Raw genomic sequence first — 27,986 nt, 5'->3', positions numbered from 1 at the left:
AAGATGTTTTCTCATTGTCATTTTATTTTGGAAATGATTTTAGTTTGGTGATTATAGGTGACATCACTTCCTGTTCCGTATGTTGTGAAGCGCGAACTGCTAAAAATGAATGTATGGTTTTCCCTCCGGTGTTGCTGTCAATAAAAGAAACGGGAAAAGTAAGCAACAAACAAAAGGTGTGCATTATTGAGAGAACATGGCCAAAGAAGAAGAAAACTCTTCGAGCTCAACATTGAAGGATGTTTCAATTATCAGCAATTCGTGCAAGAGCAAAAGGTGTGATACAATTGCATTAACCAGAGTTAGGTGATGTAGTGCAGTTAGAATTTTTAAGGTTTAAAAAGTAAACAGAACGTCATAAGTAAGGTGCAGCACAGCCAGAGTAAGCAATCTCCTGTGCCAAAAGATGATCATTTGCCAAAAAAAAAGTGATTTCTGGTTTTTAAACTGCTATAAATCACCCTTTGGCCTGTAATATGTGAAATATATGTCTAATATAGCCCTCATACGTGAAATCAGCAAATCCCCTGAGACAGGTAGAAGCCACACCGTTTTTGGCAAACTGACTTCTTTATTTATCCATTTTAAAAATCTCACTGACATTAACCCCCCCCCCCCCCCCCTTTAAGTGTGAGGCCACGAGGGTAGCAGAAATATAACAAATATAACAATCGTTCTATGAAGATATTTTAAGTGTCCAAACATGGACTAAATTGATTATAATTTGGGTACAATAACGCGGTCATGTAGATAATTCCAAAACAGGTAACTTCTTTATTGTAGATATAGCCCCTTTGTAAACCCTGTTCACTAAAGTCTATTAACAATATAAATAAAGACACACATTACACATAGAAACACCAGATATCACTTTGGCACAAACACACAAACATCGGTGTAGCAGCTGGGGCCTGCGCAGCTCGCATCCCACCCTGCTGCTGTCTCCGCCCACGGACTGAGGATCTCCGTGACGAGCACACCCGCGGACTGCTGCTGCTCCTCCGACAGTCACCGTGGAGAGACGGCGCCCGTGGAGCTGCCGTAAAAACCCGGACACGGACGACCAGAATCGGCTCAAAAACAAGGCGAGTAACGGCTTTTATGTTTGTGTAGAAATTCACGGGAGAGGCTGATGTTTAAATCGCTTCCTCCTTGCTGCGAAAGTGCTGGATGTTAGGAATATTCGCCTGTCTGTTACACAGAAGGGAACAAAGCATATTAAAGGAACATTTGAGCCATTTCGATGGGGTCTGAGCTCTAGATATGCTTTAGAAATGCTTTCCTGCCATAAATAAGACGAAAAATGACGAGCTGCCACGTGGGTGAATGTGTGTGTGTGTCGGGGGGAAGTACGCATTTTAATGCAGATGAAATGTGGAGCAAGGGGAAATTCAATTTGAGTCTGATGAGTATATATACAGAGATACGTTAATATTAAATGCACTGAGTGACAGTTAGGAAGCGCTGCCATCCTCTCCGTGGGCTGTCCCACATGAAAGATCAGCTGCTCAGCATCTCTAATCAGCTGCTCAAAAAAAGGGAAAAAACTCCAGATTATTCTCCTAATATTTGCTTCCCCTCCTTTCAGACACCTCCAGCTACAGTCATGAGATGTGTAGAGTATCTGCAGGCAGCTGTGCAGTGTGCAAAGAATGAAAACGGGGAAACAGGATGTCAGACCTTTCATTTTCACCCACTCAGAAAGAGAGACATGTACACTTTATAGGGGAAAACACAGGAGGAGACGTAAGGAGCTGAAGCATGTCTCCCTCATAATAAAAACAAACAACAACATATGTGTGTTAAATTGTTCCCTGGGGTCTGATTTTTGTTTTTCTTGACATACATTTTCATCATAAATTAAGTGACAGAAGCTCTGAATTTCCCTGTGGGTGACTTCACTACTCAAACAAAAGCTGCATAGACGCCGGTTTTGCATAGTTGTTCAAAGCATGCCTAACTTTTAGCTCCGCGTCACAGAGCTAAAACCAAAGTACAATAGTACTGAACTCTAAAAGAGCGATGTAGCTTCCTGGGTTAAAAAAAAGGAACCGCTGTGTGCTAACCCTGAAAGTGATATCAACAATAAATCAAATGTCTAACTGTCAGAGTCAGTTATTTAGTTTAAGGTTTTGTTATAGTCGAGAAGTCAGAAAGCTACCACCAAAGTTATGTTTGACTAAGGTAAATCAGTGGCAACTTTATCAGTAATAGTTGTTCTTAAACCCGTTTTATCCTCAGACACGAGATTTGACAAGGTGCTGCAAACATTCCTCAGAGATGTTAGTTCATGTTGACTCGATAGCATCACACCGTCGCTGCAGATTTGTCGGCTCTGTGATGCAACTTTCCTGTTTCACCACATCCCAAGGTGCGTTTTCCAATTGAGATCTGGGGACAATGGGGACGTCATGGTACAGTAAAGTCCTTGTAATGTTCAAGAAACCAGTTTGAGATCTCAAACTGAGCCTCACTTTCTTCCCTAGCAAGCGTGACAACAGGGCAAATTCTCCCAGAGAAGTACCACTCACTGGCTATTTTCTCTTTTTGGGATAATTATCTGTAAACCTGCAGATGGTCCTCTTGAAAATCCCAGCACATAAATCACCTTTCTTCGCCATTCTGATGCCCAGTTTGAACTTCAGTGGTTTGTCTTGACCTTATCTACATGCCTATTGCCACATTCCAGATACCTCGGAACTTGGATATTGGAACTTGGGAGTGGCGTCACTCCCAAGTTTCAGGAAACTTATAGCATAATACTTATTTTTTTGCACGTAAAAATCAAATTCACAGATAGAGCCTGGTCAGTGCTCTGCATATGGCTTAGTAAGTCAAAAATACACAACAATGACTGTACAGATTCAGAGTTAACAGTTTTGGCACGGTTTACACTGTTTACGTTCAGTGCCGCCATCTTGGAATGCTAACTATGTGTGCTAACTATATGTTGGTCTGCTGGTCTCTTTACTAGTGGAAAATTCGAGTGAAGGGCATGCTCCACTAAAATTTTCTGACTTATCCAGAAACACACTGTTAATGCATTGCATATCTGTCAACTGATTGGCAGATTAGATATCTACATTAATGGACCATTGTAACATTAATTGAACATTGTAACTTAGCTGTAATGTGAATACAGCTAAGTTTAGCTATTTTGCTACAATTCTTTCTTTCAAAGTGATCATTTACCCAATGGAAAAAACATTTCAGGTGTCACCGAATAAAACAAAATGTTCACTTTTTAAAACATTGTCCACATTAGAGTGACAAAGGAGAATAAACCTTTTACTGGCTTGTGATTGAGTTGCTGTATGAGTGTATAATGTCCTGTTGTTTTACAGTTATGTGAAGGGGTTAGAAGGGTCTCAACAAACCCTTTAGTCTTTACCTTCACAGAAGGTGGCTAAGCAACATTTAATGTTATTCTTAACAGGTGCAAGGTCTGGAATAATGCTTAGGTGGGTGGTCTGGGCATTATAACAAGCTGATCAGGGTTACCAGTAGGGCTCGGTATCGTCACTGATTTCTAGAATCGATTCAATTCCGATTCACAAGGTCCCGAATCGATTTGATCCACGATTCGATTCAATTGATTCGATTTAAATCTGGGAAATTTTGCCTCAGACAGTCAGAAATGTTATAATTCAGATCAGTACATTTACATATTTTTGTATCTATAAAAAGGAAGCTGACACTCGCAAGACTTTATCAAAGGTGTGAGCATCACAGCACATGCCTTTGTGTCAAAGCAGCTGAAGATAAAACACAGAAAAACATGAAGGTGATTTTCTTTGCCTGGGATTTTATAAAAAATATTCTGCAGTACATCAAAAACGAAAGAAACACATTAATCAACTTATGAACATTACCTCTGAAGTTACAGAGGTTTTATCAGAGACACTGCTAAGCATTTTGCATAATTTTAAAAAGTTTAAATTTGTTCAGTAGCCCATTGAACAGCAGAAATTAGGTTTTCTTTTCGGAAGTAAGTAAAAGGGAAAAAAACAGCGGCCGACAGCGCTGTAAATTACGGTAGACTTGTGCGTAACAAGCAAGCAAATAATGCAGAAAACAGATTTTTAGACGGGAAACTGTTCTTGAAGTGTACTGTGTGTGTGAGAGAGAGAGGGAGAGCTGTGCATAAAGTGTGATTTTTATCGTGGTAGAAGCAAAACAGCAAAGGTCAGAGTGAATTCATGACGATGTTTATGTGAAGCGTAGTTTGGATCTTCTTTTGCTGCTGGTTCAGTCAGTATTGTTTGGAGAGAGATAAAACTAACAGCTTTAGAATCAGCGAAAAAATGACGTAAACACAAAGCGCGGAGCCGCCAAAACATCAGAATCGGCGAGCTGTCGGCTTTCAGCCTCGACCGTGTCCCTGCCGTCGGGTGAGAAAGGCGACATCTCACTGATTCTGATCTGCGGATCTGCGCTTTGTGTTTACGTCTTTGTGCAGTTCCTGCTCTCATTTACTGTTTTAGCTGATTGGTGGTTGTTGAAATTTTGTTAGGTTTCACCTGAGATTCTGGCATTTTGGGCAAAATAAATTTATATTAAAAAATCGATTCAGGATTTAATGAATCAATATCATGTTATCCAAGCCAGAATTGATTTTAATCGATAAATCGATTACCAAAACCCACCCCTAGTTACCAGCTTCAATGGTAAGTGGTTGTAATGTGCAAATTTCTGTTTGCATAGCACACTGGTGGTTAGGCTAGTTATCATGGCTTATTAAAGCGAGTGGAACCAGAGGGTGATGACTTTCGATGCCGTTGATGCAGGGATGTCAAACTCATTTTAGTTAATGATTGACACCCCTGCCTTTAGGTAACAACATCCACTTAAAACTTAAAGTTATAGTTGCAGTACTGTAAAGGTGCAAAATTGTGTCCACGTGAGTTGGGAATACAATCCGTGAAGATGTCTGTGAAGGTTCTCAGTCATCCAGGTCATCGTAGTCAAAGGAGCTTGCAAAGAAAAGCGTCTGGACTTCTTTAAGTTGCTTGAAGACGTTTCACACCTCATCCGAGAAGCTTCTTCAGTTCTAAGCCACTTCACAAACAGCCACTTCACAAGCGCATGGCACAACACAGAAGAGCCACCTCCACAGGACAAGACTCAGCAGTCCATCTGCATCTTAAGGATAAAGGACACTCTTTCGAGGATGCCAATGTTCACATTTTGGACAGAGAGGACAGATGGTTTGAAAGAGGAGTGAAAGAAGCCATCTATGTCCACTGTGAGCGACCATCTTTGAACAGAGGCGGGGGTTTACGACACCAACTCTCTGCCATCTATAATCCAGTTTTGAGATCCCTTCCCAGACGCCTTAACGCCCACTCACATCCTGGGCCAGCTGACCTCAGGAATTCGCATGATAAGGTGGGGCCAGGTTTCACAATGAACTCACCCGAAACTCTGGCTGATTGGGACCCACACCCAGTTTCCCACCTTGGCTCAGGCGATTAGAGGATCATCAGGGGGTCCTTTTGTCCCTCTGTGGGGGGTTACTCCCACTAGGTTTATATCTGGGACTCTCCACCATTTGACCTTAGAACTGAAGAAGCTTCTCGGATGAGAGGTGAAACGTCTTCAAGCAACTTAAAGAAGTCCAGACGCTTTTCTTTGCAAGCTCCTTTGAATCCGTGAAGATATTTCTCTGCTTTGTAGTTGACACAGCTGGAAATTGTATCTTTGGGAAATGTTTTGCCAGGGTACTTACAGTAAAATAGGGCTATTCATTCAAAGGTTTGCGTGAGTTCATGTTAGTGTAAACTTAAGTCTCCCTTTCCATGCCACGTTTGTCCCTCAACCTTTTTGACCCGTCTTTTGTCAGTGCGCTCACAGTCTAAACTTATTTTGAAATGCTGATAAGTGAAAGCCTTTAACTGGAAATGTAGACGCTGTAGTCCCGTGGGGGCTTTCATTCTGCACACAGGAGAAATCATGGGATGATTCATGACTGCAGCTAAATCATTCCTAATGATTGTGGCAACACAACAGTCACCCGTCTGTCGGCTGTTATGCGTTGCCAAGTTTAATTTCCTTTATTTCAGGATGTACAAACCTTGATTCCAGCCAGTGAGGTTATTATAACTCGGACATTCCCCTGGTTTTCCGTAACTGATTACCTGTTTTAATAAAGAGTCATTGTCTGATTTCCTTGTGTTTATAACCTTGGCTCTGCTGGCATTTTGTGAGTCCTTTAGGGTCAGAGCAAAGTGAGTAAAATTACAGCAGACAGTTTACCTTTTTACGGAGCCCTGCAGGGGACATGGGAGAAAAAAAAATTAAGACTGACTTTTGCGAGATCTCGCAAAAGTTCTCGCAAAACTTTTTGAATTCCAACAATGGCGGCAGCTACTTAGTTGTAATATTACTCTTTCTGGGTCACAAAATACACTTTTAAGATATTTTGAGACGTGAATGTAGTTGTGTAAACGTCAGATATCTGCTCGGTTTACAAGACATCACATATTTGCAAAAGTGCTCCGACGTTTTCAGAGATGTATGAAACTTTTGCGAAATCTCGCAAAAGTTTTGCGTCTTAATGTTTTTTTCCTCCCATGTCCCCTTCGGGGCTCCGTACCTTTTCAACAGTGGTTTGAGGTAAATATGGGTTCAATTAAGTTTTAAAAGCACTAATATTGATGAGATTTAATTGGCATTTTGTTTTTATTTTGTGTTGGTATTTTAATTCTGTTTTTAATATTTTCTTTTCTATTCTCATGTATTTTTATTTCTATGTTCCCCACTTTGGTCAGTGTTGCTGCTTTAGAAATAAAGATGACTTGGCTGAACTTTAAAACCTCTGGAACAGTGTTCAGTTAAAATGCGATGAACAACCTCAAAACCCTTTGTTAAAACTTTACCAAGGCTAAAGTTGTTTGTTTGATGTTTGTAAACATGCCCATGTGTCCTGTAATGAAGTTTAACTTTATAAAGGGATCTTAATGAAGCCGCTTAGCTTGCTAGCATGGTGGTTACTATGATAATAGGGCTATTAATTAAATTCAGTATGTTTAAACCACCAACTGAAAGAAGCACCTTAGCTTGCTAGGATGCTCGTCAGCATGCTAATACAAACACAACAATGAGGGTTAGCTTGTTAGAACAAACTCAATAAAGATGCTTAGCTTTTTAGCTGAGAGGCTATTCATTTGTTTATTTTGACTACTGTTTCAGGTTTTGACTTGTCATCTAATTAAATAGCTTTGTTATCTCTTAAGTATAGTACAGTATAGCATTTTGCAGAATGATATTCAATATTAGACCTGTTTAGTGTTTGAATGTTTTATTTTTTTGTTTAGCTTGTTAGCATGCTAACATGTATTAATATTGCTTGGACTTTATCCTGAGGTGAACATAAATGCTATATTTCTTAATCTTTCCTGTCATTTCACTTTAAACTCTTAAGACTTTGTTTAAAACATGGTTGGAGCCACTATAAAGTGTGGACTGCTGCATTTTTATTGTTCTTTGTTATTAACCAAAGTGACCACAATTGAGCTCTAGGGTGGAGTGCTGAAGTTATCAGATAATGCTACCTAGCTTAGTTAGCAAGGTGTAAAAGGTGCTGTTTGTTAAAATCATTTAAATCATAGCCTAATAGATATTTTGGACACCAATAAATCAGTATCAGCAAATAATTTTTATTTGTTGGCTGATAAATGAAAATTTTAAAAGTAAGAAATATGAGCATCTCCCTGTTAAGGTGTTTAAGAAATCAGCCGAGTCAAGTTAGGCTAAACATAAAGGTGTAATCCACAACTTGTTGTGATAGTAAAATTAATTGATTTTTAAATGCATTATCACATTATTTTAGTAAGATAAAAAAAATACAGGTATCAGATTTATAAAACACCAAATATAGGTATCGAGCTTGAAAATTATGTATCAGTTGGGCTCTGGTTTAAATCACATGGAGATCAGCACAGTATGTCTGTCGGTTATTTAGATAGTCCAACTAGTGCCAAAGTTTAACCTTACTTCTAATGAAAACCACTCACGATTATACCTGACATGTTGTTTGGTTTTTTTTGATTATAGGGTCTATAAAGGTTACAGCAGTTTCAGTGACATGGACAGCAAGTGCAATCACACACCCTCCAGAACTAACACAGGAGCCTTGCCTGAACTGCCAAGCAGAAAATGACTCAGAGAAATGGAATCAGCGGGACGAGTGATCGCATCCTCCACTCGGAGGCCTCCAAGATCTTCCAGCAGGCCAACGGTATAGACCATGAGAAAATCCAGGAGGCCGATGATTGTGAATTGGAGGAGAGGGGACAGGAAGGAGGGCGCCGAGTATCCGTGGCTGTAACAGGAGCAGTCGAAGCTCCAGATGGCGGCTGGGGCTGGATGGTGCTGGTTTCCACTATACTTGTCCTGGCTTTGACACTGGCATTTCCCTCCTGCGTGGGAATCTTCTACACTGACTTGCAGAATGAGTTCCACGCAACCAACAGCGAAACCTCCTGGGTGCCCTCCATCATGACGTCAGCGCTTCATGCAGGAGGTAAAGCTAGAAGACCAGGAAATAAACCAGACCCAAGTTTTTCCAAGCCTAATTTACTCATTTTGGTGTAATTTAAGAGAATAATAACTAGAATTTACCATACTACTGAAGTTGCCCTTTAATGCCCCCTGGCCTGAGGGTAGTTTTTAGTTTGCAGTTGCTGTTATTGTTCAGGGAAAGTATGAAACCAGATAGAGAGAGAAACTGAGGATGCTTTAACCTGTCTTGCTGTGTGATGTTGATTTAAAGGTTATTCCATGAGAAGCTGCAGTCCTGTCATTTCCCACAGCCTCAAGTGTTTCATTGACAGAAGAAATAATGCAAACCTTAGAGTGGCTATTTTCCTTCTGAAGTCTTCATTCCTGTGCTGATGAAAAGTAAAACTCAAAAGAAGCTCATCCTATCATAAATCAAAACTTTCAGATTTATTAGATTAGTTTAAAATAGCTGATTTAGCAATAAATTGTCACTTTTAATAGCAGTTAAACAAAACTAAACTGACGTACTTAGTCTGGCATGATTATCTAAGGTCTAATGTTTCCTGACTTTCAGAAGATATTACTGTTGACTTATTATTTACCGTGATCCTCTCTGTACTGTGTAGGGTCATGATAGACACTGGTTACCAAGAATAAAATGTACTGTATATAAATTATAAATATAGCCACAGTGACATCACCCACATTTTACATTCTCTTTTTGCACCCCCAGGCCAAACGGGTCAGAGAGGTCCAACAAAAACTCAACAGCGAGGTACTAGAAGTATAAATCTCAGTTATATTCTCCATAGGGATGTTGGTAATAAGCCATAATGTTGTATCCATCCAAAGTAGATTTACTATGAGTATGACATTATAAAACTATAGAAGTCTGTATATATCATCCTTAATCCTGTATACAGATGGATCGGGTATAAAGCAAATCAACCCACAGCTGTTAGGTGGAGGAATCCATCCACAGGGGCCAAAACTGAGAGACAGAGACTAAAATCAGGGACCAAATTATAGCACTTTTTTTATTTCTGATCTTCATATCTTCATCATTTTCATATCCGCAGATTGTAGATTTATGACAAGAAGGCGTCACACAATTATTCTTATTCTGTTGGCTTCCTTTTAAATCCATCCAAAAACGGAGATTAGTTTGGAGATTTAACCCCTGGTAACACAAGTTGGAAGGATTATGGTCCTTTATCTATGTCCAAGAGTCCTTTCTTCATTAGAAAGATTAGAAATAAGTTTTATGTGATGAGCGGGTGCACATAGTGCAACTTCTTATCTGTCTTATAAGTTTTGAACTGTCAATATTTAAAATGCTAGAATAAAAAGATAGTGGAAATCAGCCCATGGTTTATCTCAGTGTTATCGCAATGGTTGGATAAAGTTCCTCCTCTTTACAATTTCTTCACTCCCAAATAAATTTCAACAACATTTATCAAAAAAAAGTAATAAGCATCATAGTTTTTATTTGAGATGAGGGAAGAGTTCACACATTCAGTATAAAATGCAATTATATGCGAGCGTTTGATCAGAAGCAGCCTGTGGCCTACAACACCTGAACAACTGGTAACTGCCTGTTTAAGTGCACTCCTATGCAACTTAAGTTCCTCTCCTTCAAACTTCTTCCTTCCATTTTCTGAAAATACAGCACACTATTAGCAAAAACCCTTCATAAGGGCCATTTAAAGTCCTCACACGTTTACTGTTTACTCGAACAACATTACATCACGATGACTGTTAAGTATGAACAGGCGACATGCATTGAACAAAACGCAGACACAGAACGTAACATCCCTTTCACGGGGGGATAGTAAAATGAACATAATATATAAGCTAGTCAAAATAATCGGGATTTATAATGAATCTTTAAAAAACCCATACAGATAGTGATAATTGTTGTATGTGGCAATATTAGATTGACCGATAACAACGAGATCAACAATACAGGAGCTTTTGATGAAGAGGAAATTAGCTTTTATGTTATTTATGAAATGTAAAAGCAGAACTAGAGCATAAAAATGCCATTTGATACACATCAGAAAAATATGGGCTTGGGAAAGCTTTAACACAGCAGCACTTCAAGTTTATTTTTTAAGGTTTACGATGAGGATGTTATGCAGTAATGTCAGACTCATCCTTTAATGCTGCTCTGAACAAACCAGAGGTAAATGTATGTTTTGGTCTAAGATGTACACAATAATAGTTGTTTTGTTTTTTCGCATCCATTTCTATTCAAACAGTCAAGATGTGACTTGTGCAGACTTTTAGCTTTTTTAGAGGCTCAGAGCTAATTGGACAGGCTTAGGTTTATCTCCAGTAAATTGCATGAGGGAGCCTTGTCCCAGGCCTGATTTGTGAGCTTAAGAAGTGATTCATGAGTTATTAAAACTGTAACTTTAGAATAAACACAGTCTAAAAGATTCTGATAAAGAATAGCGTGATTAAATTTTTTTTTAATGGCGCAAAAACTGAAGTTTTAAACATGTTAGTTCAGTGATTTTCCCCCATTAATATCTAGCAGATCTGCTGTTTAACAACAGAGATAGGCCGTGTTAAATTTGACACCCCTGTTAGTGACCTTTAAACAGTGTACACTGCTATATTTGCTCAAGCTTTCAAGTATACACAGTGAGATTTTTTTCATGGCAGGCAGGTGAGTCAGGATGATGTGTTAGAGATTGAGAAATCTACACACAAAAGGTAGTGTAAGATGAAATCTAATCTCACTGGCAGGCAGGTGAGTAAGAAACAGATGTGTCATTATGTGCACAGTGTAAATGAATGAGCAGACATATTTTCAGTCATATGTTCGGTTCTTTTGAAGGTCATCCAGTCGGTGCAGATTACAAGTTATGTGAAATGTGCTGGAGGATTAAGGCCTTTGCCCACTCGGGTTCTGGTATTAAACTAAGAGCATTAAATTTGATCCACAGGTCCCTTTTGTAGCATGTTGGTGGAGAAACTTGGCTGCCGAGCGACAATCATGTTGGGAGGGGTCCTGAGCGGGCTTGGAATGGCTGCCAGCTCATTTACCCAGTCAATCACTGAGCTTTACATCACCGCCGGGGTCATTACAGGTCAGCAAGCACTCAGTAGATTTATTATCCCAGCACACATTTCATTGCCATGGGTACACACAGCTACCTGCCGAGCATCAAAGGGCAGGCACAGGTAGAGTTCAGCTGTGCCGAATATTTGTTTGGTTGTTGTAGACCAAAGCAGACAGATTTTGGACAACTGTAAATGCATCATTACATCTTTTATATCACTTAAATTTGACATACAGACATTCAAAAGAAGTTAAAACTCTAATTTCACTTCATAACAGCCTTGGTCTAATTTCCATAGTTGTGGCTGTTCATTTTTGTGGTAAACTCATAAAGATACAGATACAAAAATTTTACTGCTTTATCTTATTTTTTTAAAATGTTATCATTGGTACTCCCTGCATAAAAGGAGAAGCCTTACCCAAGGTACCTCTGGACTACTTCCATGTCTTTCCTCTTGGACTTATGCATCTGCAAGTGTTTCAAAATATAAACCTTTCATCATGATTTAATTTTCTGGGAGTGGACGAATTCGCAGTAAGTCAGATCTGTATAGTAGCACAGATGTTGAGTGACTTGTCTGGGGCCAGAATATGATATAAGAGGTTGGTGGACCATCTCTGAAAGTATTTGTCTTAAACTAAATAAATGGTCTAAGATAAAACATGCTTTCCATAGTGGAATATGGTTTCATAGAACCGAGGTTGCTCATGTAACCATGTTTCCTGGTCATGTTTCTGTCCTAATGAACTACACTTCAGGCTTTGTCATAGCTGGAGTATAAGTTCTCATCACGTGCCCTAATCCTAAAAATGAAAGCTAAATGTTTTAGTTTGAGGTTTGCAGTTAAATCACCGCACATGGTCTCACAATGGTCAGTACATGACTTCTACCAGCTGTTGTCCAGAGGTGCACAAGGAGGTTACCTTGAAGGGAGGTCTGACAAATTTAGAATAATAAAAATAATAGAATAAAAATAAAAGCATTAGCAAAAAACATTTAGTGTTACTCAGGATAGATTAAACATAATAGAACTTTTCTACATTTATACTTTATAATCCATTAGCACTATCGCTGATAATAAAAATGTCACTCATCTTTCATTGTTTCAGGTCTTGGTTTCTGCTTCAGCTTCCAACCAGCTGTGACAATCCTGGGACACTACTTTGTGCGTCGCCGTGTATTTGCCAACGCCATGTCCTCCACGGGGACCGCCTTGGGACTGTGCGCTCTGCCTGTCCTGGGAAACTACCTCCATACAGAGTACGGTTGGAGAGGAAGTTTTCTCATTCTGGGGGCCGTCCTGCTGAACTGCTGTGTGTGTGGAGCTGTGATGAGGCCCCTCCAGCCCAAAAGGCATCGTGGCCAGCCGCTGATGAACCACGGACCTCCTCCGCCAGATGAGAATAGTGAGAGCAAGAAAAAAGGGAGGGTGAGGACGATTTGGAGCTCCATGTTAGCTTTCCTGAGCAAACACATGGCCTTCAATCAGTTCTGCAATAACTTGCGCTACCGCGTGTACTCCATCGGCATCACGTGGACGATGCTCGGGTTTGTGGTACCTCTGGTGTATCTGGTTCCCTACGCCACAGCAAATGACATGGAGCCGAGTCAGGCTGCGTACCTGCTGTCCATCCTGGGGATCGTCAACATCGTGGTGCGGCCACCGTTTGGCATCGTCTTTAACATGCCATGGTTCAAAGGGCGACACGTTTACGTGTTTTCTGCAGCTTTGCTTGTCAATGGGCTCAGTAACAGCATCTGCTGCATCGGGCCCAGCTTCCATGTACTGCTGGCTTACGTGGTGATCTACGGGCTTTCCATGAGCGTGGTGGGCTCCCTGATGTTTACTGTCCTCATGGATGTAGTGGAGATGAGCTGCTTTCCCTCAGCCCTTGGCCTCCTTGCTGTCATGGAGAGTGTCACGCTGCTCATTGGGCCTCCACTGGCAGGTAAAGGAAATATAGATATTATCATGAGTGAGAGATGTGAAGAGAATGTAGGTCACACTTTTTTATCCCATGAAACCATAACCATAAAGCCAGTAAAAACCCTGGAGGTATAAATATGCAAAATAATTTTTGCCTGTAGTCTCTCTTCATGTTTTCTGCATCACTGGCTTAGATTTTGCATGATGTATGGGACTGGGGGAACAGCTAAAGAGCTGCTTAAAGGATTGGCTTAAATTTTTTCAGGGACTTCAAGGCAACCTCATGAACTCTGGAACAGGTTTGCTCAGGTTTATACTGGCCCTAAGGAGATTCCATCTAAGAGCACCATAGTATAAGGGATGGGGAGAAAATCCAAAGCCCTGTTAATACAATTAAACCTTCAGACTGAAGCTAATTTATGGTCTCAGGTAGACAGAAAGTATTTCCTCTTTGTGTTACTGTGAACTTTGTGTAGTATATATTCCAGACAAACAAAAGGAAGGACTCTGACACCTTTTTGTTTGGCTGCTGGAGCCTCATAACAACTTGAGACCTTTACCAGTAAGAGTCTGAGTGATGGAGCAATGCCAAAAATGCATGACTGTTTACAAGTTGCCAAAAAAGGGGAAAATACTTTCTATAGAAGTTTATCTTCAGTGACTTAAAAGTCCTTTCATACCCACTTTGGCCTTTCTCAGGACTTCACGTCACTTAAAGTTATTGCTTAGTTTAAAATGGATTTCGAGAAAAAAAAAAAAGACCAACAGGCTACAAAATCAAACATATCTTTCTAAAACTGACCAATCAACAGTGGGCCGCTCAACAGTGGGCCGCTCAACAGTGGGCCGCTCAACAGTGGGCCGCTCAACAGTGGGCCGCTCAACAGTGGCCTAAATGTGACCTTCCTTTTGAAATTAAAAATGAAACTGTTATGGTTAGATGCAACACATGACGAAATCTGAATCTGGTCTGTCTGGAAAATGTGATATAAAAATCAGTTGGTCTTAACCTCCTAAGACCCGAACTCTTCCACGGCATGCATTTTTAATTTCTCTTTGATATTTTGGCATATTGGGGTCTGATGAATGTAAAAACAAAGAATTACCAGATTTTTTTTTTTTTTTTTTACCTTATTTTTGTTTTTATGAAAAATAAGAGCCACATATGGCTAAAATTTAAAATTTTGATAGAACAGTAGCAGTATAATGTCCTCGTAAGTGGATATCAGGCCCTTGTACAGCAAAATAGAGTATTTTGGTCTAAATAACCCAAAATGTGATGTCCACATATGTGGACGCCAGGTCCTAGGAGGTTAAGCAGGCTCAGTTATTCCCAGGTAACCAGTATCATAGTTCAGACAGGGCAGGTGTAACAACAAAAGGTGCGTTTGATGAAGTAAATGTGTTGCTCAATACAGGCATGGAAACAATCCAAATGTCAAATGACAATGAGGCTGGGTAACGGCAGAAGCATAAAGAGAAACTCTAACAAAGGTAAACATAAGATTAGATAAGCACACTCAGATTAGAAAAGGTGGAGAAACCAGACACAAGAACCAGAAACGCCACAGAAACATCATCAAACCCCGATCTGAGGGGTGAAGCAAATTCAACATAGCCAGGCTTTCCTGGCAGAAGCTGATTTGACAAAAAATAAAACTCCCGTAAGAATGAGCGATTATCATGCCGACTGCTTCACTCTATATTCACATAAAAGTTTGTAATTCAGGCATCATTTAGCTGTTTTCTTTCACTAAACGGACAGATTCAGCGCCGCCTACTTCAGTCAGAGAAATGATCAGATAATGAAGATCTGTAAAAAATATAAAATATATGATGGGTAGCACAGGTGCTCCACTCACACAGGTGCGTGATGCTGCGGAAAAGCATTAGTGATTCGTAGTTTGCCGATGATTTTAAACCACAACTCCAGACCAGGTTAACAGTTCAGCTTAAGATCAAGCCAGGCTAAAAGAGCACTGTACTGAAAACTCGTCTCTCTAATTAGTTAATCTCGTGGCAGAAATACTTTCAAAATAAAAGTGGAGGCCAAAAGAACGCAAACTCAAACATATGACAAAAACATGATAGTTTGAGTCTTTGGTGAATTTTCATCCATTTTTTGCACCAGGTTGTTTCTTTATGGTTATTTTTTTCATCTATCCTCATGTTTCTTATCAAGTTACAGTGCACTGACCTCTATTGATCAGTGGCAGAGCTTTGTTGCTGTAGATAAGTCAGTTTAAAAGCCAGCAAGTCAATATTAATCCAGCTCCATCTAAATTCCTGCTCCATACTCATCTTTTCCTTTTATCTGGTTCAACCTATAAAAAAACAAAAAAGTAAAGCCTTCATGTGTGATTGCATACGCTTCAGTGCACATGTTTTCACATGTGTGTTATGTGAACGGCTGAAATGAAGGAGGAGGCGGCACTGCAGGGTGTTGAGGCCGTTTAGCACAGAGAAAAAAACAGTTTGTTCTTCTCAGTGGAGAAGCGAGCTCGAGCTGCAGCAGAGTGAGAAAAGGGCAGAGGCTTCCTCTCCCTCTCAGGGCTGCTTTCGTCTCAGATGACAGTTATGCTTAGACTGTTTATCTGGCTGCTTCTCCAGCTGAACAGTGACATAACCACAGAGACAAGTCACGGCAGGATTATGTTGCTTGTACATCTGACCTGATGTGCTGCTGATTATAACGGGGAAAAGGATTTTCCGAGGTCACGGTTATGGAAGATAAACACAGTTTGAAAAGATGTCTTTTTTTTCTTTTTCTTTTTTTTTGGTGGAGTCAGAATATATTATGCTGATTTGAATAGAGAACTTGCCTGTGAACAAATATCACACTGACCTCTAATAATAATAATAATAATTAAAGCTGCAAGCAGCGTTATGAGGGCCCTCGCACCCCCGGCACGTCGAGCCACTGCCAACAACTCAAACCGGCACGTCCGATGTGATGTCACATTGATGGATTTCATGCTTTTAATCACCAGCTAACATTTCATCTTATTCAACCAGGATTATAGTCATGCCACTAGGTGGCGCTCTAACCATTATTGACAAATAGCATAACAAACATTTCCAAGCTCGAGTCTCATCACACCTGCGACCTTTGGGAGAGATTGGACATTGTGTTTTTTAGTGACAGCAGATTACTGCTTTTTGCGAGTGATTGAAACTCTACGTGCCGCCATGACCACCCCGTTTCCCTGAACGGAAAAAGCTTCGCAATTTAACATCACAAAGGTCTTTAGATTCTACACACTGAAGAATGCTTCAATATGATGAAATCCCTTGGAGGAGTTCGTCAAAGTATGAGGCCTGAAAAGGGGGGAAAATGTCATCAAAATTACACATTAATTTTAAAATGGCTGACTTCCTGTTGGATTTGGGATATTGCTCCAAGAGACTTTTTTGTACATCTTGATATCTCCTATAAGCTTACCAGGTTTCAGAATCATACATAGAACACAGAGCAGGGGCTGTGGTTTTGAAATATTGTAGGGGGCGCTGTGGAGCCATTTCGCGCTATTCAATGAAAATGATCACATGCCAACAAAGCCTTCATCCATTTGGAGGTGTGTGCCAAATTTCAAGCCTCTATAAACTTTCCAAGCCCCTCAAAAGCCACTTCATCTTTCATGATGAACCGCGTTGCCACCAGGGTGCGCCGTTCAGTTTAAAGTCACAATTTTTGCACTGAAGCATCACGAGGGACTGATGGTGATATTCACCGCTTTTGAGGTGGCCACGATCAACCTGTGAAAATCAGTACAACAAAGTTAAAGCCATGACATTTCCTGTTGCCACTAGGTGGCGCTGTCCGTATTTCCGACAATGGGCATATCAATCTGTTCAGGGCGGGTCTGACATCATGCCTGTAAAGTCTGGTACTGATCAGACTGGATTTCATTGAGTTATACTAATTTGTTTCTTCATGGCGTGACATCAAAGTTCGCCATGCTGCTGGGGTCACACCCTTTGGCGAAAACTCACAGTTTTCACTGTAACCCAAGACCAACTCCTTAAGGCTTTCCTGGAGAAATTTGAGGCTGCAGATGTCACCCATCACAATACTGTACCCCAAAGTGTAAAACATGACATTTCCTGTTCCCACTAGGTGGCGCTGTCCTTGATGTCAAATATGGCAGTTGAAATATGTTCAGGGGTGGAGCCTTATCATATGTGTGCTCTTTGGTCCAGATCGGAACATGTATAACAGAATGAGAGGCAATAAGATTTTCATGGCGAGTCATCAAAATTCGCCATGGCGCCACGGCCTCATGGTATTGTGAAAACTCAAAAGCTCCGCAATTTAACATGGCACAAGGGTGTAGTTGACACTGTCCAAATTTGAAGCTTATAGGACCAAATCCCAAGGAGGAGTTCGTTAAAGTTCGAGGCATGGAAATGGCAAAATTAGAGCCAAAATGTCACCTTCTCTTCCAAATGGCGGACTTCCTGTTGGGTTTGCGTCAATGGACCCACAGACTTTTTTGTTCGTCTTGGCATGATACACATGTGTGCCAAATTTCATACATGTAGCTCAAACCATGTGGTCGTAGGGCTGCATTTAACAAGGCATAGGTGGCGCTGTAGAGCCATTTCCCAGTGCTCATATGTAAAACCATTAAAATACAAAATTTTTCACCAAACCTGGCATGTGTGCAAAATTTCATGAGTTTTTGAGCATGTTTAGGCCCTCAAAAAGGCCCTTGTTTGGGGTGAATAATAATAATAATAATAATAAGAAACGGAGCAGATACAATAGGGCCTTAGCACTCTCAGTGCTCGGGCCCTAATAATAATAATAATAATAATAAGAAACGCAGCAGATACAATAGGGCCTTCGCACTCTCGGTGCTCGGGCCCTAATAATAATAATAAGAAACGGAGCAGATACAATAGGGCCTTCGCACTCTCGGTGCTCGGGCCCTAATTAAAGCTGCAAGCAGCGTTATGAGGGCCCTCGCACCCCGGCGTGTCGAGCCACTGCCAACACCTCAAACCGGCACGTCCGATCTGATGTCACATTGATGGATTTCATGCTTTTAATCACCAGCTAACATTTCATCTTATTCAACCAGGATTATAGTCATGCCACTAGGTGGCGCTCTAACCATTATTGACAAATAGCATAACAAACATTTCCAAGCTCGAGTCTCATCACACCTGCGACCTTTGGGAGAGATTGGACATTGTGTTTTTTAGTGACAGCAGATTACTGCTTTTTGCGAGTGATTGAAACTCTACGTGCCGCCATGACCACCCCGTTTCCCTGAACGGAAAAAGCTTCGCAATTTAACATCACAAAGGTCTTTAGATTCTACACACTGAAGAATGCTTCAATATGATGAAATCCCTTGGAGGAGTTCGTCAAAGTATGAGGCCTGAAAAGGGGGGAAAATGTCATCAAAATTACACATTAATTTTAAAATGGCTGACTTCCTGTTGGATTTGGGATATTGCTCCAAGAGACTTTTTTGTACATCTTGATATCTTACACAAGCTTACCAAGTGTCAGACTCATAGATGAAACACAGAGCAGGGGCTGATGTTTTGAAATATTGTAGGGGGCGCTGTGGAGCCATTTTGCGCTATTCAATGAAAATGATCACATGCCAACAAAGCGTTCATCCATTTGGAGGTGTGTGCCAAATTTCAAGCCTCTATAAACTTTCCAAGCCCCTCAAAAGCCACTTCATCTTTCATGGTGAACCGCGTTACCACCAGGGTGCGCCGTTCAGTTTAAAGTCACAATTTTTGCACTGAAGCATCACGAGGGACTGATGTTGATATTCACCGCTTTTGAGGTGGCCACGATGAACCTGTGAAAATCAGTACAACAAAATTAAAGCCATGACATTTCCTGTTGCCACTAGGTGGCGCTGTCCGTATTTCCGACAATGGGCACATCAATCTGTTCAGGGCGGGTCTGACATCATGCCTGTAAAGTCTGGTACTGATCAGACTGGATTTCATTGAGTTATACTAATTTGTTTCTTCATGGCGTGACATCAAAGTTCGCCATGCTGCTGGGGTCACACCCTTTCGTGAAAAGTCACAGTTTTCACTGTAACCCAAGACCAACTCCTTAAGGCTTTCCTGGAGAAATTTGAGGCTGCAGATGTCACCCATCACAATACTGTACCCCAAAGTGTAAAACATGACATTTCCTGTTCCCACTAGGTGGCGCTGTACCTGGTGTCAAATATGGCAGTTGAAATATGTTCAGGGGTGGAGCCTTATCATATGTGTTCACTTTGGTCAAGGTCAGAAAATGTATGACAAAATGAGAGGCAATAAGATTTTCATGGCGAGTCATCGAAATTCGCCATGGCGCCACGGCCTCATAGTATTGTGAAAACTCAAAAGCTCCGCAATTTAACATGGCACAAGGGTGTAGTTGACACTGTCCAAATTTGAAGCTTATAGGACCAAATCCCAAGGAGGAGTTCGCAAAATTTCGAGGCATGGAAATGGCAAAATTAGAGCCAAAATGTCACCTTCTCTTCCAAATGGCGGACTTCCTGTTGGGTTTGCGTCAATGGGCCCACAGACTTTTTTGTTCGTCTTGGCATGATACACATGTGTGCCAAATTTCATACATGTAGCTCAAACGATGTGGTCGTAGGGCTGCATTTAACAAGGCATAGGTGGCGCTGTAGAGCCATTTCCCAGTGCTCATATGTAAAACCATTAAAATACAAAATTTTTCACCAGACCTGGCATGTGTGCAAAATTTCATGAGTTTTTGAGCATGTTTAGGCCCTCAAAAAGGCCCTTGTTTGGGGTGAATAATAATAATAATAATTAAAGCTGCAAGCAGCGTTATGAGGGCCCTCGCACCCTGGCGTGTCGAGCCACGCCCAACACCTAAAACCAGCATGTCCAATGTGATGTCACATTGATGGAATTCATGCATTTAACCACCAGCTAACATTTCATCTCATTGAACCATGATTATAGTCGTCCCACTAGGTGGCGCTCTAACTATTACTGACAAATGGCATAACAAACATTTCCGAGCTCGAGTCTCATCACACCTGCGACGTTTGGGAGAGATTGGATATTGTGTTTTTGAGTGACAGCAGATTACTGCTTTTTGGCGAGTGATTGAAACTCTAAGTGCCGCCATGACCACCCCGTTTCCCTGAACGTAAAAAGCTTCGCAATTTAACATCACAAAGGTCTTTAGATTCCACAAACTTCAGATCGGTCCAATCTGATGAAATCCCTTGGAGGAGTTCGTCAAAGTATGAAGCCTGAAAAGAGGGGAAAATGTCGCCAAAATTACACATGAATTTTAAAATGGCTGACTTCCTGTTGGATTTGGGATATTGCTCCAAGAGACTTTTTTGTACATCTTAATATCTTCCATGAGCTTACCAAGTTTCAGACTCATAGATAAAACACAGAGCAGGGGCTGATATTTTGAAACTTTGTAGGGGGCGCTGTGGAGCAATTTCGCGCTATTCAATGAAAATGATCATATGACAACAAAGCCTTCATCCATTTGGGGGTGTGTGCCAAATTTCAAGCCTCTATAAACTTTCCAAGCCCCTCAAAAGCCACTTCATCTTTCATGTTGAACAGCATTGCCACCAGGGTGCGCCGTTCAGTTTAAAGTCACAATTTTTGCACTGAAGCATCACGAGGGACTGATGGTGATATTCACCGCTTTTGAGGTGGCCAAGATGAACCTGTGAAAATCAGTACAACAAAATTAAAGCCATGACATTTCCTGTTGCCACTAGGTGGCGCTGTCCGTATCTCCGACAATAAGCACATCAATCTGTTCAGGGCGGGTCTGACATCATGCCTGTAAAGTCTGGTACTGATCAGACTGGATTTCATTGAGTTATACTAATTTGTTTCTTCATGGCGTGACATCAAAGTTCGCCACGCCGCTGGGGTCACACCCTTTTGCGAAAAGTCACAGTTTTCACTGTAACCCAAGACCAACTCCTTAAGGCTTTCCTGGAGAAATTTGAGGCTGCAGATGTCACCCATCACTATACTGTACCCCAAAGTGTAAAACATGACATTTCCTGTTCCCACTAGGTGGCGCTGTCCTTCATGTCAAATATGGCAGTTGAAATATGTTCAGGGGTGGAGCCTTATCATATGTGTTCACTTTGGTCAAGGTCAGAAAATGTATGACAAAATGAGAGGCAATAAGATTTTCATGGCGAGTCATCGAAATTCGCCATGGCGCCACGGCCTCATAGTATTGTGAAAACTCAAAAGCTCCGCAATTTAACATGGCACAAGGGTGTAGTTCACACTGACCAAATATGAAGGTTATGAAATCAAACCCCAAGGAGGAGTTCGCAAAAGTTCGAGGCATGGAAATGGCAAAATTAGAGCCAAAATGTCACCTTCTCTTCCAAATGGCGGACTTCCTGTTGGGTTTGCGTCAATGGGCCCACTGACTTTTTTGTTCGTCTTGGCATGATACATATGTGTGCCAAATTTCATACATGTAGCTCAAACGATGTGGTCGTAGGGCTGCATTTAACAAGGCATAGGTGGCGCTCTAGAGCCATTTCCCAGTGCTCATATGTAAAACCATTAAAATACAAAATTTTTCACCAGACCTGGCATGTGTGCAAAATTTCATGAGTTTTTGAGCATGTTTAGGCCCTCAAAAAGGCCCTTGTTTCGCCTGAATAATAATAATAATAATAATAATAATAATAATAATAATAATAAGAAACGGAGCAGATACAATAGGGCCTTCGCACTCTCGGTGCTCGGGCCCTAATAATAATAATAATGGATTGCATTTATATAGCGCTTTTCGGGGCCCTCAAAGCGCTTTACAATTCCACTATTCATTCACTCTCACATTCACACACTGGTGGAGTCAAGCTACAGTTGTAGCCACAGTTGCCCTGGGGATGACAAATGTAAGCTCTGGGTCAGTGATTTTCCACAGGTTTGCGCTTATGAGGACTGCACTATGAAGCAAGATTAGTACAACAGATTTAGCCAAGAAAAACCGCCAAGGATTTCTGGACGTCTCTGACGAGAAGCTATCATGAGTCAAAATGCTGACACTGTTGATGTTTTCTTTATTTCCAGGAATCCTGGTTGACAGAACGGGCCACTATTTCCATGTTTTTTTTGCCTGCAGTGCCGTTGTTGCCTCATCCGCCGTGTTCCTTATGGTGTCGTTTTGCTGGCTGGATAAAAAGGAGAGGAAGGCGCTGAATCAGGTGAAGCCACCCACGGCTCCCGACTCGGCGGCACCTACGATTGACATCGTTCCTGGTTGCCAATACAGCAGCGTGTCCACAGAGGGAGATAAAGACAAGGCCTCAGCTAACGGGGCGGAGTATATCACCAGCGTCTGAACCTGCTTACACTGTGTGTCACCTTTTAGCACACGTCACACCTTCGGTCAGACTGTTCTGCAAATGATTCCTAATATTTGCGGCCGCTTGCCTGGTGCGTCAGATGTGTCGAGGTTTATTTTTCTGAAAGATGCCACACATCCTAACATCTGGAGCACCATAAAAGTCAGAACAAATAGTACGAAGAGTAGGGATGGGTATCGTTTAGGTTTTATCCGATACCGGTGCCAAACCGGTACTTTTGAAACGGTGCCGGTGCTTAAACGGTGCTCAAACCGGTGCTTAAAGAATGGAGAACACAAAATTGGTCCAAAAACCTCTCATGTTTAGCTGGTTTTTTGTAAAAAGATAACAATGTTAGCCTTTTCTGCAGCTATAGGGCATATATGGTATCACTCTTGGCTGGAAGCAGTGCTTAAACAATGGAAAAAAACACAAACTTTGTCCAAAAAAATGTTTAACTGTTTTCCACTTTTTCTTTGGTCATTTTAGCCTTTTTGGCCAGGGTGAAGGGAGTATCTGCCATCAAACAAGAAGACAGCCGCATGTAGCTATGATGATGTTTGCTAGTTCACCTTACATGCATTAATGTAATAACGTGGTTAGCCTACTCAACGTAAATTACACACGAACAACGTTAAGCTACTCACGCAGAGAAGAAGTGTATCACAGCTCAGAAAAAAAAGCACCGAAATGTGCGCTGCTTTTCGGTCTGGTTACTACCGTTTATGTCAGAACCTACCGGTACCCATCCCTAACGAAGAGTTTGCACTGTTTGACCAAGGTTGCATCAAGAGATGTGCACTTAAAAACCACGACGTGATTGTACTGTTTATTGTCAAATGCTGCTGATTTTATCTACACAATCTATCACACATGAGGTATATCACTCTAATAAGCCAAGATACGTACATAATCCCTCATTAGAGAAATCAAATCTTTAGTAGTTGTTTGCTGGAACAGTTTTTTTTTTTCTCAATGGTGTGTTAGTGTACGATGAGCTTAGAGGCACAGAGAGTAGATACTCTTGAGCTTTGAAACAGAAAGGAAGGGGACGGTGCAGTAATATCAGTGGGAAACATTGTGGTGCAGCAACCTAGTGAGGCCTTATCAAGAGGGACATGTTATGTTTTTTTCTATTTCCTGTCATGTTACAGTGGTGAATAGTTGTTAAATACAGCCAAAACCAATGACCAAAAGATTTGAGTTTCATCCAGATCTTTCGAACAGTGTTTCCCACACCTAGACTTCACTTGGGTGTGCAACACAGGTATATGTTGCAATTATTTTTTTTATTTTTACAGCCATCTAACATCACTATCAAGCCCCTCACTCTTATTTTGACATTTCAATCGCTGTTAAACAGCTAGCTCTAGTCCTTTCTCTACAGGCAAGCTGGTCAAAGCATTATTCTGACAGGAGGTTGGTACTAGTTCTGCTCTGGAGCTCTTTCACAGCCCCGAGGGGCAGCTCTAGTCGACAGTTGGTCACTAGAGGACATTCGCTCTGTTTGCCTAGGTAACTCTCTAATGTAGAGTTTATGGGCCCTGCTTTGCCACAGGTGCATAAAATCAAGCACCCAGTCATGCAGTCTGCTTTCACAAACATTTGTGAAAGAATGAGCTCAGTGCACTCCAGAGTTGTCCTGTAACAAGATTCCTTCCTAACTATTCCACAGTCAAGTTTAGGTGATATAATTGCAAAGTGGAAAACTTTAGGAACCACAGCAGCTCAGCCATGTGACCACGTACAGTTACAGAATGGGGTTGCTGGGTGCTGAGGCATATACTGCGAGCTCCAAACCTCCCTGGCATTAACATCAGCACAACAGCTGTGCACCAGGAGCTTCACGGCATCTAGCAGCTCCTGTAGGTATAATGTGTAGGTGGCTCAGCACTTCTGTCCACCTACTGCGTCTATCACCTCTCGTATCAGTCTATTCTGCATTCTCACTCTTGTCTCAGCAGTTGCTTTAATCATTGACCGCAAAGTTAAACTTCACAAGAAGTCGCTCGACGTCACTCAATTTCTCAGTCTCTGCTTTCTGTGTGGGCGCCTCTTTGTAGACCATTCCTCTGTGGGATGAGGAACTTTCTTGAGAGCCAGGTGATGGCTCGGTATTTAATGTCTCAAAGTAGGGCTGGGCAATATGGCCTAAAATTCATATCGCGATATAATTTGAAGCATGTGCGGTAACTATGTATATCACGATATATTCTTTTCTTCTGTATAACGTATTTTCCACACTATAAGGCACACTTAAAATCGAGAGTGTGCCTTATGTATGAATTCTGGTTGTGCTTACTGACCTCGAACCGATTTTGGCTGCAGAAATCTGTTAAAAATGTTTTAGTACAACTTTGGTAAGCCGCACTGCTTGATGGATTGTCAGAGCATTACGGCTGCTGTAGTGAGGAGCTTCGCGGAGTAATCTGGGTCCAAAACTCAGCTGCATCCTACATCTATCTTGGCCAAATTTATATTGTTTCTATCGTATATCGTTTCTATCGCCCACCTCTATCTCAAAGTGTGATTGATATTATTTATTTATCAGTTTAGGACGGCGTCCTTTCACCTCTTTCTCAACAAAACCAAGAATAGATTTTTATTCTGTGGGAAACACCATTTCTACTTTAAGTATGATGTTAGAGGGGATAGCCTGAAAGTAGTCTCAAGAACTGAGTTGCGGGTTTGAGCATAGAAGCCCCACCCACTTCAGTTTCCAGCCAATCAGTAGAAAGTTGGCTTACCAGGAGAGGAATTAAAACACCTGGTTTGAGACAGAGGATGAGCTGAGGGGCAGCAGAAAAGCCCACTAAGATAAATGAGGATTATTTTGAATTGTGAATCATGCAAAGCTACTCTGGGAGAGTAAAAGAATAAAAATAAGGAGCCAGAAATGAGCAGAATAGGTCCCCTTTAATGGATCAGGGTTGTTTTTATTTTGTACTTATGACATTATAAAGACATCTTAAAAGACCAAAACCAACAATTTGTTATAGCCTGAGGATTAAGCCAGCAGACTGCACTATACACATTGATGTTAACAATCATAGAAAAGCTTTTCACATTTGGACTTCATGTTTTTTCGTAAAGTACCCACAGATTACTGAACACCGTGTACTTTAATGGCAATGTGAACAGCACAGTCAGACCTGTCGCTCACACATTTTTATCACTGATACCTAATCCAGAGTAAACAGGGGCGTGAAGCGCTTTAATGCCCTTCCGTGTCAGTGAAACTAAGCGAAAGCTGCACAGCAGAGTGTCGTGACACTTTTATGGTTTAAGGCAGATAATTTCAGGGGTGTGAATACTTTTAAACATGACTGGTGCTAAATAAAAAAAGGCTGTAGCTCTGAATGTGAGTTTGTGGTGACCTGTAGAAGGTGTACTTTGATAAGTGATTAAGAAAATAAATGAATGGATGAAAATTTAAACAACACCTCAGTTTAATGCGTTATTGGTTTGCGCACGCAACTGTTTTATCAGTTGCCACTTTAGCTATATTTCAGCTGTATTGAAAAACTCCATCTATTCTCCTTCACTTATTCACTGGAAACTATCACAGGAAAGGCAGGAAGTCAGGATATTTCCACAGCATGTGAAGTTTAAGAATTTTTGAAATTTATGTGCAGTTATTCAGTTTACATGATGTGCAGTGCCTGACATGGTGTTCATGTGTCCTGCTGTAACTCCAGCCTTTCATTCATCTAAATCATTTTAAGGTTAGACCTTTGTTGGTGTTGGCTGTGCCAAAATAACTCTTGAGAAGCCGCACCTGTTGGTCAGTGCTCACCTGATTTATGTCTGTACAGCACAAAAACACTGATAAACACACAGTTCCCAATATTAAAGCCTCTGCCTTATTAAATTTAAGTTCAATGCATCCCGTACTCAGTCTCGTGTTTGATAACAACTGATTACTTACTGCAGCATCACATGCCGGCATTGCCAACCTGGAGAACAGCCATACCGATTATGTTCAGCTTGTTTAAAAGCTAATTACCAGGAGCGGTCTGAGCGAAACTCAAAATTTATATCTTTTAAAATAAACCACAACTATACTTTACAAGTCCGGTTTTGTTCGTAGAAAGCGCCGAATCACTGCTGTCGTTTTTTTTTTTTTTCTTTTCTTTTTAATGAAATGTTTGTTTTTTAGCGGGAGTAAGTACCGTATTTGTTTGGGTCTATTTTCAGCTGCGGATGAATACATACTCGTGGCAATGAATGAACTGTGAAACAGTGGAGCTATATCAGACTTGTAGCATGAATTTATTGTTGCTTTTATTCTTGTTAGTGGTTGGTTCGTTTCAGGAATGATAAAGATGAAAAGGAAAGCAGACTGATAGCCCTGTGAGGTCTAAGTCATCATCGATGGTGAGAAATGACCCAGATTCTGCATTTCAGGAATAAACAGGAGCTTTGTGTTTAGAGGTGCTTAGACCTCAGAGGGAATTTTAACAAGGTGTAGTAAACGATATATTACTTTATTATTTTTGGCTTCTAAGAAGAATCATACATTTTCTTCCCACCTTGCTGAGCTGTTTGGTTCACTCAACATGGACCTAGAAAATTGTTGCCTGCACTTCAGAGTCATATATAGCAATTTAACATGTACTGTAATAGCAGTGAATTAATGATGTTTTTCTTTTCTTGTGCTTGCTTTTCATTCCTCAATGCAACAGTGCCTTTTTACATAGCTGCCGTGTTTCGTAAAAATTACCCACACTGATAATTTCACGTGCTTTCAGAAACAAAGAAGCAGATGGTTTCGCTTTTCATGTCAGACATTTGAAACATTTCTTCGAAGGAATATTTCAAAGGCGCTGATCACAGCTCACACTACAAGTACAAGCTATTATAACAGAGTATTGAATACACTTTTCAGGTATAAACTGTATTGCAGTAAACAAAGATGTAAGCACCAACAGAGGATTTTAGTAATTTTTAGATGCTTGTCTTGCTTTAATTCAAATAACTTTATTATAAATTCTTTATTTATATATTATGATTCTGGAAAATAAATGTTTGAATATCAGAGATGTCTCTTGGGATTTTTTTTTAATTTTATGTATTTTTACGTGCCTCGGTTATTATTGGAGAATAAAACACAGCCTCTCAGACTGA

At 40.9% G+C, this 27,986-nt stretch overlaps 1 protein-coding gene across 2 annotated transcripts; it reads left to right on the top strand.

The window, feature by feature from the left end:
* Positions 1–894: 894 nt before the first annotated feature.
* Positions 895–27,897, top strand: slc16a5a (solute carrier family 16 member 5a). Of its 2 annotated transcripts, none has more exons than XM_085285322.1 (5): positions 895–1,085; positions 8,056–8,524; positions 11,457–11,600; positions 12,683–13,522; positions 22,637–22,851. In XM_085285322.1, the coding sequence occupies exons 2-5, from the start codon at positions 8,158–8,160 to the stop codon at positions 22,711–22,713; spliced, it is 1,428 nt and encodes a 475-aa protein (XP_085141448.1). In that variant the 5' UTR covers positions 895–1,085; positions 8,056–8,157; the 3' UTR covers positions 22,714–22,851. The 2 variants fall into 2 exon arrangements, with proteins under 2 accessions (XP_085141448.1, XP_085141447.1); XM_085285321.1 differs by having other exon boundaries at positions 898–1,085; positions 22,585–27,897.
* The last annotated feature ends 89 nt before the right edge of the window (positions 27,898–27,986 follow it).

This window comes from Mchenga conophoros, linkage group LG8 (assembly GCF_057382185.1).
Source record: "Mchenga conophoros isolate Kocher_MC1m ecotype Shallow Benthic linkage group LG8, M_conophoros_male_GT1.1, whole genome shotgun sequence".
Lineage (NCBI taxonomy): Eukaryota > Metazoa > Chordata > Actinopteri > Cichliformes > Cichlidae > Mchenga > Mchenga conophoros.
This window is presented reverse-complemented; position numbering and strand designations above follow the sequence as displayed.

Bases quoted from the DNA above. Each gene is read 5' to 3' on its own strand.
- slc16a5a (XM_085285321.1), top strand. From the start codon at position 8,158: ATGACTCAGAGAAATGGAATCAGCGGGACGAGTGATCGCATCCTCCAC. The intron at 8,525-11,456 runs GTAAAGCTAGAA...TTTGATCCACAG, and splicing joins GTCAGCGCTTCATGCAGGAG to GTCCCTTTTGTAGCATGTTG. The intron at 13,523-22,584 runs GTAAAGGAAATA...CTTTATTTCCAG, and splicing joins CATTGGGCCTCCACTGGCAG to GAATCCTGGTTGACAGAACG.